A 14,199-nucleotide genomic window follows, 5' to 3' on the forward strand; every position below is an offset into this window, starting at 1 on the left:
TATTCAACCAATGGAGTGCCTTGGTCATGCTTTGTTTATAGCAGTTGTTTGAATAAAGTTGTTTGAATAAAATGGCATCGTGCAGGATGAAGAGCTTTTTGTATAAACAAAATCAATACCTGTGAACTTGAGTGTGCAGAGGTGAGTACAACTGGGAGCATAGAGAGTTTCTTCCCACTTGCCCCTCTTTCTATGGGACTTTGCTGGACTAGTTGGGGACATTGAAAGGACTTTTGCGGGAATCCTGTTTGCTTATGGCGTCAAATTTATGTGGGTCATTGAGAGGTTGAGCCACAGCCTAATTATCGTGGGGCAGTCTATTGGTTTATGGGTCAACAGTGAAATTGGTTCTCATGCTGCCATCTCCCCTTGTGCAGAGTGCCCTGGTGGGAGTTACGGACCGGGATGCCAATCCGTCTGTCGCTGTGAAAATGAAGCAGCTTGTGATCACGTCAGTGGAGCGTGCACTTGTGCAGCTGGATGGATGGGAGCATTCTGTCAAAGACGTAAGATGTGACTTTTTACTTTTCATTCATGCATCCCTGTTGAATTGAAAATAGTATTGTTGAATGTGGTGGAGGGGGGTGGGGTTGTGGGAGTACCACCCTTAAAGAGGTGGGGACCAAGAATGGAGAGCAGTGGAGCCCGTGATTAGCCCCATCACTGCCATTCCACCATCACCATTGCTAACAGCAGTGCCAGAAGCCACTTTGGGTGAAATTTGGCTTTACTGAGTGGAAACCCCCTTGTGCCCATACATAGTTCAGATCCTTAACCTAAGCACATGCTGTAATGTTAGTGATCATGTCTGCATGTCTGCTAGCAAGACCTTGATTATAGTTCCTGTTTAATTTGACTTGGCTGCCAGCAGGGGGCTGACACACGGTATGTTAGATCTGTAATGGAGGCTTGCAGCATCATGGCATTCCTCATGTGCTGCTTACAACAACTTTAAAATAAAGAACCTTCTCCTTCATCCATGTGTAATCTAAGAACTCACACATACGAATACAAGATGAAACACATGCCAAACTAAATGTTCACAATGTTCAAGGGCAGTCAATACTATTAAAAATGATTTTTAAAAGTTCAATATCATTTTGAGTTGATTTTTGAAAATACATAAATAATTAAAAATTTCACAGTAGAAAGGTTGAGCATGGTGGGATTAATGTTCTGAGTTGCATCTACTTCAATAAGAAGGAGTATTGTAGGAAAGGTGGATGATCTTAAGGTGTACAAAATTATGAGGGGCGTAGATAGGATAAATGAAAGCAGGCATTTTCCTCTGAAGTTGGGTGAGACCAGAACTAGAGGACATGGGGAAAGGTGAAATGTTTAAGGGGTACTTGTTCATTCAGGGGGCGTGTGTGTATATATAACTGCCAGTGGAAGTGGTAGAGCAGGTTCGATTTCAACATTTAAAAGTAATTTGGATAGGTACGTGGATGGGAGGGGTATGGAGGACTATTATTCGAGGCAGGCCAACGGAACCTGGCTGAAAAATAGTTTGGCACAGATTAGATGGGCCGTAGGGCCTGTTTCTGTGTTGTAGTGTTCTCTGGTTCTTTTGTTCTCTGCATTACAACAGCCTTTAATTGGTTGTAAAACAGTTCGGGATGTCTTGAGATTAAAGGAGCTACTGTATATGAGTGCATGCTCTTTCTAAAAATATTTTAGTGGTCTGTAAGTAGTGTCAAACATTCCCCTGTTGGACCGGAGTGTCCAATTATGAGGGCCTCCTTAACACTCTTCCTGAACCCCACGTCAATCCATATTTCTTTTCATCTGAGAACCTACTTTTCAATCACATTACCTGACATCCTCTCTAATTCTTAATTCTTCCTTTGTATCTAATCTTTTAAAAAATATATTGGACTGTTTTGCAGTGTAAAATTCTATACATTTTCCAGGTAATAAATGACTGCAACAAGTTATTACTGCCAACGCATTCTAAGTTTTGATGGATTAGAGGTACGAAATTGCTCAGTATTCATGTGATCATAACTACATTATTGTATACATATTAAATTGCTCAATTGACAGAAATTAATATAACAATTGTGGATGGAAAATTGATTCACATTTCTCTGAGCGCTGATAGGCCTTCTGGTTTCACAGCGGCAGAGAAGGTACAGGGACAGCGGTGGTGGATAGTTTCAGAATAGTGGTAAATAGCGCCCTCCTGTGCTCACTGAGGATCAGGTATAAAAAGTTTACAGTGCCCCAAGTTGATAAATAATGATAAGTTTATTGTCATTTGATTTTACAAAGTACATATATACCGGATTTTTTGTTGTAGCTGAACTGCTGCTTTGTTTTAACAATTAATTAGTATACATAATTGAATTTTAAAAAGATAAATTTTAAAAAATAAGCATTCACGGTTAACTTAGTGCAAATAAAGTGACTTAGTAATAGTGCAAACAGTCCTTGTGTACTGTTGGAACAGTCCCTGATTTAATGTAACAAGGGGAGTTTCAAGAGGCTAATAGTTGTTGGAAACAACTGTTCTTGAACCTGGACGTGCTGGTCTTCAGGCTTGTATACTTTCTGTCTGAAGGTAGCAGTGAGAAGAGGTTGTGACAAAGATGACAGGGGTCCTTCATGATGTTGGCTGCCTTCCTGAGACAGTGCCTCACTTGGATGCATTCAATAGATGGGAGGTCAAAACCTGTGGACTTGGGTATGTTTTTAGTGAAACACTAAAGTCTGCAGTAAAAATACTGGAGGAACTCAGAAGATCTTGCAGTGTCCTTAGGAGGTAACTGACATCTCGGGCCTGAGCCCCAAGGTCGGTAGCATAATTTTACCTCCTGTGGTTAATGCAAGACCTGCTGAGTTCCTCCAGCATTTTTGTGGTTTTCAGGCTACATTAGTTAGCTTCTGGAGCCTTCTGCGTTCCTGAGCAATCATATTTGCCAACTTAGCTGCAATACAACCAGAGAGTGTATCAGACCAAGATGCAGTGTTGTCTGTGAAACCTGGAACAGCATTAGAAGTAGAAATTTCTTTGAACATCTTGGTGAATATTTGAACATCTACTGATATAAGAATGCATACAATTTTAGGCAAATATTTTGAACATTTCAGGAATGTTATTTATAAGACCATAAGACATAGGAGCAGAAATGGGCTATTCAGCCCATCAAGCCTGCCCCACCATTCAATCCATTTCCCCACTCAGCCCCACTGCCCAGCCTTCACCCCATAATATTTGATGCCCTGGTTAATCAAGAACCATGAATACACTCAGTGACCACAATTGTCTGTGGCAACAAACTCCACAGATTTACCATCTTCTGGCTGAAGAAATTCCTCCACATCACTGTTCTCAGCAGATGTCCTTCGATCCATAAGTTGTCCCTTCATGACTTTTAGCATTTTTTTTCCAGCTTAAATCCCCCAAAATCTGGCTGGTAATCTCCTACAGCCAGATTATTTCCCGAGATGGAGCTTATAGAATAAATGGAGTTCTGTAACACACATGGCTTGCATTAGGCTATGTATTCACTCTGTCATCCAAGCAAATCTGCTTTATTCCATCCCCTAGAAGTATTCTCTCCAAAGATATACTTTTCATCTTGACCGATTCTCGTGCTACTTCTATTCCTCTCATTTTGAATGTTGTTTATATAATTATTCCAAATCATTCCAAAAGTCTTAACCTTGATGTGGATTCACTGCTTCTCCCAGGGAGCAATGATTCTCTGCCCAATGACTAAGTAGGAGAATTAAGGGCTATGGGGAACACAGGTTGGTTGAGCTGAGTCCATGGGTAGATTGGCCATGATCCTATTTCTAATATTTATTCTAATTAGTGTTATAACATCCTTTCTATTTACATGTTAGTTTTAAGTGCATCACTTTTTAAGGATATTAAATGTTCTCAATAACTGCCTTCTGTTATTCAGAAGTATGAATTTGTATTGTTTCCTGTGACTGTTACTGATAATCGACCTTGTGAGTGAGTACTAGTTCGATGTTTATTTTTAAATTAGAGATACAGCATGGTAACGGACCCTTCTGGCCCATGAGCCCCCGACGTCCAACTACACCAATTAACCTACTAACCCTGTACATCTTTGGAATGTGGGAGGAAATTGGAGGAAGCCAATGCAGACATGGGGGTGGGGTGGGGAGGGCATAACATGCAAACTGCTTACAGATGCCATTGGATTCAACTTGGGTCATTGGCAATGTAATAGCGTTGCTTTAACTGTGCTGCTCAATGATCAAACTTATTTCGGCTAATTTTCCTTATGAAGCTATTTCAGAAAGGTTAGAAGACAGTCTCCTTGGGGGGACTTTAAAATAAATGAGGTGAATGGTCTGTAACATCAAGCGGAATTAAGGATATTCGCAGAGCTTTTAACATAGCAGAATGCTCCACAAAAGTATGCAAGACAAAAGGAGAAGGAACAGGTCTCCTAATATGAAAGTCTGCAGACAGAGTGATTGTAATAAAAACACACTGAAATGCTGGAGGATCTCAGCCGTTTTCAGCGTCCATAGGAGTCCAATATATGTTGCTGATGTTTCAGGCCTGAGGCCAGCTTCAAGGAATGAGAAGAACGATCCCAAAGCAGGAAATCTCAGAATTCAGACGATTATGGTTTTTAGACTGTTGGCAGGTAACGGCACAATCAAAGAATTTTGCCGTTGCAAGGGCAGTCTAAGAAGGAATGTGCAGGAATTTTGAGTCAATTCACCGTGATTTATCCTGCAGGATCCCTTCAACCTTTTGGAGGAAGCCTGCAGTGTAAATCGTACCGGAAAAATTCTTTCACCCAACTGCACGTCCAGACACCGGGACTGTGGCCTCAGGTACTTGCAGTCTAAAACGACACCCAGTGTGAATGACCACCTGGGCAGTAATTATATTAACCTTTTCAGCTTTTTTCCCCCCACCTTTGCAGTCTAAAAAAAACATTAATGTTGGCTTGGAGAGGATCCAGACCAACAAAAGGTATTAATTCATATGGTATGGGGAGAGGCGAGAATTTATCATGTCTGTGCAAAAGGAGACAGGGAAAAGGGCGAGACAGAGCTGGGGGAAGGTGATGGAGTAAGAAGTTGGGGGGGGGGGAGGAGGAGGAGAGTTTTGATGAAAACCAGATAAGTTAATATTAATGCCATCCAATGGGAGAGTGGCCAGTCAGAAGATTAGGTGTTTTTGCTCCAATTTGAGGGTGGTCTCAGTCTGCCAGTACTTGAGACCATGGACAGACATGTCAGCAAGGGATTGGGATGGGGAAGTGAAATGGGTGGCCACTGGGAGATCCACGCTATTGCAGCGGACTGAGGTGATCAACAATGTGATCTCCCATTCTCGCCCAGTCTCGCCGATGTGGAGGAGACAACAACTGGAGCACCGGATGTGAACTGAACCCCGACAGATTCACTTGAAAGAACTGTTTGGGGCTCAGCTCCTAAGTCTGCCTGCTATTCAATGAGATTGTGGCTGATTTACCTAGATTTCTATTTCTCTTCTACATGCTCTCAGAGCTGCCAATTCTCCAATCTTTTAAATTTGATCTTCTTCCTCTTTAACTACCTCCAATGAGGCAACCTCCACAACTATCTGGAACAGAGAACCCCAGAGGCTTGCAACAATCTGCAAGAAGAAATTCCAAGCTCCCTCAGTTTTAAGTAACTGTCCCTTGTAACTCTATCTCCTTGCTTAAGACCCTCCCAGACAGGGAGACATCTCGACTTCTACCTGTCATGACTCCTGAGGATCTTAAGTTCACCACTCAATTTTTTAAGATCCAAAGAATGGTGATCTATCTACTTTAATGAATCATGATGGGATATCTCTCTCATAGAGGAACCAACTCAATGCTTCATTGGAGCATAAACTAATAAACAATGACCCTGAGCCACATTGGGAGGAGCTAGCCAGAAGCCTGGTGAAAGCAGTGAGTTTCCAAATGAGGTGGCCAGGCAAACAAGGTTTGGAATCTAGGGGCCTTGGCAACTGAATATACAACTTCCAGTGTGAAAGCAATTAAAGTTAGGGAGGAGGAAGTTTATCCTGTAGATTTACATGGCAAGAGAAGATAGAAATGGAGAATGGCAAGACTGTGGATGGATTTGAAAACCAGGATAAGAATAATAAAACTGAGGATTTCCTTTTCAGCGAGATCATGTACATCAGCATATACAGATTGCTGGGTGAATAAGATCTGATATGTTTGAGAGATGAACTGTAGAATTAACTAATTGAAAGACAAAAGGGGACGCTGGTCAGGACTGCATCAATACTGCCAGTATTTGGGTGTGTTAGCATGTTGCCCATCATCATGGAGAGATGGTATTTCCAGGGTCATGGTTGTGTTAATGGCTTGCCCAGACCCTAACGTACATCTGCTTTCTCATTCGCAGCCTGCCCTGATGGGTTTCATGGGCTTGACTGTCAGCAGATGTGCAACTGTAGAAATGGTGCCAGATGTGATCCTGTGACTGGGAAGTGCCGCTGTGCTCCGGGATGGCTGGGACTCCATTGTAACCAACGTAAGTTAACTTGGGTGGCTGGGAGAGTTATAACAGTGTGATGTGTGAATAATAACTTTTGAAAACAATTATTAGCACCCTGCTATATTTCTCCTAAGCAAACCCTTTGGGGTGCACTAGAATTTTGAAGCATTGGTGTTAAATTTATCTCCAGACTGCACATATCCTCCCAGAGCACATTACAACCTTCCTCACTGTTTGCTTTATTTCTGCACATTATGAAAATATCTTGGCTATTTCCCAAATTATTAGCAGATGTCAGACATTAACCCTATGTCATTCAAATGTCCAAGGCTGCCAATTCTGGAAATCCAAGCAAAGTACCTGTCTACTCACCAGGCCAGTCAGCAACTGTGGAGAGAGAAACAACATTAATATGTCAGGTCAAACACTGTTTACCAGCTTCTCTGCACGTGATTGTTGTGGCTCATCCTTTGTGAAAATCCATTGCATCTTACTGGGAAACACTTTGAAACCTCAGAATGATGGAATAAAGTGACCAATACTTCCTGCCAATACTTTATGCACAGTACCTTGGCCAATTTCATTGGACATCAGTTTTTTTTCCAAACGGTTTGCTTCCTGAAAATAATTTGGGATGATGATGGGCAACTTCAAAATTAACACAAAGATAATTTCAGTTTTGCTGTATCATGTTCTTTTTTAAATTTTTTTAAATTTTTCACTCTGTGAATTATGTCAACCAAAATATGTACAAATGTTTCTCATTAAATGTATACAGTGACCTTTTCTCCATTTTTTCCCCCTTTCCCTCCCTCCCCTCTACCCCACCCACCCAAAACCCACTGGTATTCAATATATACAATACAATAAAACCATAAAACAGTATCTTCACACAAAGGAAAATAAACAAGAAAAATGTGTCGTCTATTTATTACACACTGAATCTAGTCATGTTGTCTTCTTATCATTTTCATTTTAGGGGATGGAGGTCATAGGCAAGCCCTCTCTGATATGTTCCATGTATGGTTCCCAAATTTGTTCAAACATTGTGACTTTATTTTTTTTATTATGTTATTTTTTCCAATGGAATACATTTATTCATTTCCATGTACCATTGCTGTATACTCATGCTCTCTTCCAAGCTGACATTATACATTTTTTTGCTACTGCTAAGGCTATCATAATGATTTTTTTTGTGCTTTATCCCATTTCAGGCCTAATTCTTTTCTTCTTATATTATTTAAAAGAAATATCTCTGGTTTTTTTGGTATGCTATTTTTTGTAATTTTTTGTAATCTTCCCAAAACGTATTCACCTTCGCACATATCCAAGTTGCATGTAATGTTGTTCCCATTTCCTTCCCACAGCGAAAACATCTATCTGATAATTTTGAGTCCCATTCTTTTAATTTTTGAGGAGTAATATATACCCTGTGTAACCAATTATACTGTATCATGCGTAACCTTGTGTTTATTGTATTCTTCGTAGTTCCAGGACATAACTTTTCCCATACTTCATTTTTTATCTTTATGTTTAAATCCTTTTCCCACTTCAGCTTAGGTTTATAGTTTATTTCATTATTCTCCTTATCTTGCAGTTTAATGTACATGTTCGTTATAAATCTTTTAATTATCATTGTGTCTGTAATCACATATTCAAAGCTGCTTCCTTCAGATAATCTCAAGTTGCTTCCCAATTTATCCTTTAAGTAAGCTTTCAATTGATGATATGCAAACATTGTACCATGAGTTATTCCATATTTGTACTTCAACTGTTCAAATGTTAATAAAGTATTTCCCAAAAAACAATTTTCTATTCTTTTGATTCTTTTTCTCTCCCATTCTCTAAAGGAAAGATTATCTATTATAAAAGGGATTAGCGGATTTTGCGTCAATAACAATTTTGATATTTGGTAATTCGTTTTTTTTTTCTTTCTAAGTGGATCTTCTTCCATGTATTAAGTAAAAGATGCAGTACTGGTGAGTTTTTATGTTGCACCAGTTTTTCATCCCACTTATAAAGTATATGTTCTGGTACCTTTTTGCCTATTTTATCTAGTTCTATCTTAGTCCAGTCTGGTTTTTCCCTTGTCTGGTAAAAATCTGATAAATACCTTAATTGGGTGGCTCTATAATAATTTCTAAAATTTGGTAACTGCAAACCACCTTGATTATACCTCTGCGTTAATTTTATGTAACGCTACCCTTGGTTTCCCCCCTTTCCACAAGAATTTCCTTATTGTTCTCTTTAGTTCATTGAAAAAATTTCTCTGTTAAGGGAATTGGTAACGTTTGAAATAAGTATTGTATCCTTGGGAACACGTTCATTTTAATGCAGCTCACCCTTCCTATCAACGTTAGCAGTAATTCTTTCCAATGTTCTAAGTCTTCCTGCAATTTCTTTATTAGTGGCTGATAATTTAGTTTGTACAAGTGGCTTAAATTATTATCTATCCTGATCTCTAGGTATCGGATTGCTTGTGCTTGCCATTTAAATGGTGATTCTTTTTGAAATTCTGTATAGTCTGCGTTACTCATTGGCATCACTTCACTTTTAATTGCGTTGATCTTGTACCCCGATATTTCTCCATATTCCTTCAATTTCTTCTGTAATTCTTTTATTTATATCTCTGGTTCTGTTAAGTATACTATAATGTCATCTGCAAATAAGCTAATTTTAAAATCCTTCTCCTTTATTTTTTACTCCTTTTATTTTATTTTCTATTCTTATCTGTTCTGCCAAAAGTTCTATTGCTAAGGTGAACAATGAGGGGGATAGTGGAAATTCCTGTCTAGTTGACCTACTTAATTTAAATTGATTTGATACATATCCATTCACTGCTAGCTACTTTCACCAACGGTCCATTATACAATGCTTTAATCCAATTTATTTATTTTTTTGGTAGACTGAACTTCTGTAATACTTTAAATAAGTAGTTCCACTCTACTCGGTCAAAAGCTTTTTCTGTGTCTAAAGCAACAGCCACTGTTGGTTTCTTATTTCTTTGAACTGCATGAATTAGATTAATAAATTTACAGACATTGTTCGCTGTTTATCTTTTCTTAATAAATCCAGTTTGATCTTGTTTTACTATTTTTGGTACACAATTGGCCAATCTGTTTGCTAATAATTTCGCTATTATCTTATAAATCTGAGCTAAGTAGAGATATTGGTCTATATGATGCTGGTGTTAATGGTTCCTTCCCCATCTTTGGTATTACTGTAATTATTGCTGTCTTATATGAATCTGGCAAGTTTTGTGTTTCTCCTACCGGGTTCATTACTTCCAGGAGAGGAGGAATTAATAACACTTTAAATGTTTTATAAAATTCTATTGGAAATCCATCCTCTCCTGGTGTTTTATTGTTCGGCAGCTTTTTAAATATATCCTGTACTTCCTCTATTTCAAATGGTTTTATTAGTTTATTTTGTTCCTCTTCTTGCAATTTTGGCAGTTCAATTTTAGCTAAAAATTCCTCTATTTTGTCATCTTTTCCCTCATTCTCAGTTTGGTATAATTGTTCATAAAATTCCTTAACATTTTCATTAATCTCTGTTGGGTTATATGTGATTTGTTTGTCCTTTTTCATTGATGCCATACCGTTCTTTTAACTTGTTCTGTTTTAAGTTGCCAGGCCAATATTTTATGTTTTTTCTCCCAGTTCGTAATACTTTCGCTTTGTTTTCATCATGTTCTTCTCCACCTTATACATTTGTAATGTTACGTTTTTTTTTGTCTGCCAATTCTCTCCTTTTATTTATATCATCCCTTTTTACTAATTCCTTTTCTGTATTTACTATCTCCCTTTCCAACTGCTCTGTTTCCCGATTGTAATCCTTTTTCATCTTAGTCACATAACTTATTATCTGCCCTCGAATGAAGGCTTTCATTGCGTCCCATAATATAAATTTATCTTTCACTGATCCTGTGTTTATTTCAAAATATGTTTTAATTTGGCGTTCAATAAACTCTCTAAATTCCTGCCTTTTAAGTAACATGGAGTTTAATCTCCATCTCTATGTTCTTGGTGGGATGTTCTCCAGGTCTATTGCTAATAATAGGGGTGAATGATCTGGTAGTAATCTAACTTTATACTCAGTTTTCCTAACTCTCCCTTGAATATGGGCTGACAACAAAAACATATCAATCCTTGAGTATGTTTTATGCCTACTCGAATAATATGAATATTCCTTCTCTCTTGGATGCTGTCTCCTCCATATATCCATAAGTTTCATTTCATGCATTGATTTAACTTGTCTTTTGTCCAGTTTTATCCAACATTGGGTCCAAATTAACATTAAAATCTCCTCCTATCAATATATTTCCTTGTGTGTCTGCAATCTTCAAAAAAAATATCCTGCATAAACTTTTGATCCTCCTCATTAGGTGCATATATATTGAGCAAATTCCAAAATTATGAATATATCTGACATTTTATCATTACATACCTCCCTGCTGGATCTAATATTTCCTCCTCTATTTGGCTACACCTCTAGCTTTTGAATGATAAGATGCTGCCGCTACGTGTCCTACCCAGTCTCCCTTTAATTTGTTATGTTCCACTTCAGTTAGATGTGTTTCCTGCACAAATGCTATATCTAGTTTTTTCCTTCTTCAATAAATTTAGTATCCTCTTCCTTTTAATTTGGTTATGTATTCCATTAATCTTTATAGTCATATAGTTTAACATGGCCATCTTATATCTTGCTTATATTTTTTTTCCACTTCTAACCCCCTTTTCCCCATTTTCATCTCTTAGTTTTCTCTTACTAAACTTAATGTACAACACATTTAAAACATAAAGTACCCCCACGGTTCCACACCCACTAATACTTTAACCCCAAAAGTTCCCTCCCTCTCTGAGTTGCTCCTTATCCCTTGCAAGGCAACTACAACTCCCCTTTCCATTTGGATTGTGGTCTTGCTCGCAGCGTCAACTGATTTTGCAGTGACGGTTCTTCCCTTTCCCCTCCAGCCCTCCCCAGAAAACACTTTTTATTTTAACACATTTAACAAAGCTCTCGCTCTCTCTTTTTCCACCCTTACTTTCCCTTCTGTTTTCCCTCTTTAGTTCTTTACATATACATTGTTTTTACATCTTTATATATACTTTATTGCCGTTGTTCATTCTTATTACACCTCTTCATCTCTTCTTCTGTCCTGCAAACATTCTGCGAATTCTAACACTTCCTCTAGATCCGAGAGCAGTCTGTTTTGCACCCCGGGTATAAATATTTTAAGCACAGCTGGATGTCTTAACATGAACTTGTAACCTTTTTTCCATAAAATCATTTTCGCTGTATTAAACTCCTTCCTCCTCTTTAAGAGATCAAAACTTATGTCTGGATAAAAAATATTTTTGACCCTTGTATTCCAATGGTTTATTGTCTTTTCTAACTTTATTCCTTGCCTGCTCCAGTATATTTTCTCTTGTCGTATACCTCAAAAATTTTACTAAGATGGATCTTGGATTTTGATGTGCCTGTGGTTTCAGAGCTAATGCTCTGTGCGCCCTTTCTATTTCCATTTCTTCCTGTATTTCCGTTGTTCCTCGAACCTTTGGGAACCATCCTTTTATAAATTCCTTCATGTCTGTGCTTTCTTCACCCTCCTTCAGGCCCACTATTTTTATGTTGTTTCGTCTACTATAATTTCCAACATATCAATTTTCTGAGCTAAAAACTCTTGTGTCTTTTAAATTTTTTTTGTCACTTTCTTCCAATTTTTCTCTTAAGTCATTTACTTCCATTTCTACAGCTGCTTCCCACTCTTCTACATTCTCTACTCTTTTCCCTATTTCTGTCATTACTAATTCTAACCTTTGCATTTTATCTTCTGATCTTTTAATTTTCCTTTTAATTGCATTAAATTCTAATGATAACCATTCTTTTAATGACCTAATTTGTTTTTCAAAAAAATACTTTATCTATATTCTGTCCATCAGTTTTACCTTCTATTTCTCTTTGTCCATCAGTTTTATCTTCTATTTCTCTGTGAAGATCTTGGTCTTCTTCCTCTTCTTCTGTGTCTGTACCTGTGTTTGTGTCTTCTTCTCTTCTTTGTGTCTGTGTCTCTTCTGTTTTTCCTGTGGATCTGCTTACATCTCTTTGTCAGGCCTCTTCTTGCTGGGCCTCTTGTTGCTGGTCTTCCCCTCGGGCTACTCCTCTGTTGTGCCTCCTGCCATTGATCTTCTTGCTGGTCTCTCCATCTCTCTCCCACGTCGCTCCCTTCTCTGCTGCTTTTCTCATCTTCCAGCTGAGCGCCCTGGTGTCGGACATCCCTCAGCTATTCGTGCTGCGGCTACCCGCTCCTCTGCTTGGCCCCCTCCCACCGGTGTCCTCTTTTTCCCTTCATTCCGTTGGTTGTGCAGTTGCGCACTTTTGTTTGGCTCCGAGAGCCATTTTTGAAGTCCACCGGCAGGTGAGTCACGACTCCGCAGGGCAGGCACTGACCTCTGGGGTTGGGCGCACCTCGCCACCACAGCGTCCTGTTCCTTCATTCCTTCTTTCTTCTTCGATGATTTTTCTACTTCTTTTATTCCAGTTGTTTTTATTTTCTCCTTCTTGGATGCCATCCTCCTTCTCTTCTCTGTAACTTTATCTTCTATTTTATTTTTGTTGTGCTTTGTCTTTTTCTAACTTTTTTCCTGTTTTCCTGGAGAGGGCTGGTTTTCCCGACTGGCCACTACTCCCTCACGTGACTCCTCCCTGTATCATGTTTAAAGTGGAGAAACATTAAATTAACTTTTATTGAATTTAGTTTGTTTAATCGCATAATGAAGCTGACACATTGCATTAATTCAACTAACCAAAAAATCTTTCGCCACTGATTTTCATTTTTACTCAGCATCTGATGCCTCTAAAGACAGTATCTAATAATCGGCCAGAATTGATTGATTCTATTTGCCCTGATACCACTTTTTCATAGTCGCAATCTCCTGGTGAAACCTTTCACCATGTTTGTCATTGACTGCACCAGGATCAGCAGGGGAGACGTCCAAGTACGAATGGTTTTGTATGGATGAAGCAAGTTGTCAATCAGCTGGTTAAAGTTTGGTGCACTGTAATTGCCAAGAAAATTCTCATCAACACCTCTAAATGCCTTTCATGCTATTCCAGGCCCAAGACAATATTTGCTTAGTACTTGCACTGAGTGCAGGTTAAGGCATGCTTGGACTAACCAAAACAACTTGCTTTGTGGGCAATATACTAATAGACTTAAAATATGACAGAAAATCACAAAAATAGGTTAAATCTAAAAAATGGAATGTGATAGGAACATTTTAAGGTGACTTTTGTGATCAGCAGCTCAAAACCCATAAAATACACCCAAAAGTGTTCAGGGAGCAAATTCCTCATGGATTTTAGACTTGAATCACTGTCCGTTTAACTTCATGATCTTCTATTATGCAGTTCGTTATCGAAATGTCTTTGAAAGTTTATATTCACAAACCTTTTTTGAAAAGTGTCAGCATTCTCTTTTGTTTATTCTTCATTCCTCTTTCATTCATCTCCCACACAGATCATTTGCTATAAACAATCCCTCAGCACCCTATCGGCCAGAGCTGGCATCGCATGCGGTCTCCCCAGACGGTGGCATATTGCAGATGTTCCTGTCATTTTCTCTGCAACCTGAAACATGCTTGTTGTAGGAGATAGGAAATGTCAGAAAACAAGTCATGGTCCAGAATGTACTTCTGTGGAAGCTGCTTGCTTAGT

The 14,199-nt window shown here is 38.6% G+C and overlaps 1 protein-coding gene across 5 annotated transcripts in view; it reads left to right on the top strand.

Annotated features, from left to right (window-relative positions):
• The window catches only part of LOC138742615 (multiple epidermal growth factor-like domains protein 6), a 221,777-nt gene that overhangs the window by 180,447 nt on the left and 27,131 nt on the right, over positions 1-14,199 (top strand). For all 5 annotated transcript variants that reach the window (XM_069897268.1, XM_069897267.1, XM_069897270.1 and 2 more), the window contains 2 exons: positions 378-506; positions 6,388-6,516. In XM_069897268.1, coding sequence (XP_069753369.1) covers positions 378-506; positions 6,388-6,516 — 258 coding nt within the window. The remainder of the gene's footprint in view (positions 1-377; positions 507-6,387; positions 6,517-14,199) is intronic.

This window comes from Narcine bancroftii, chromosome 9, assembly GCF_036971445.1.
Source record: "Narcine bancroftii isolate sNarBan1 chromosome 9, sNarBan1.hap1, whole genome shotgun sequence".
Classification (NCBI taxonomy): domain Eukaryota; kingdom Metazoa; phylum Chordata; class Chondrichthyes; order Torpediniformes; family Narcinidae; genus Narcine; species Narcine bancroftii.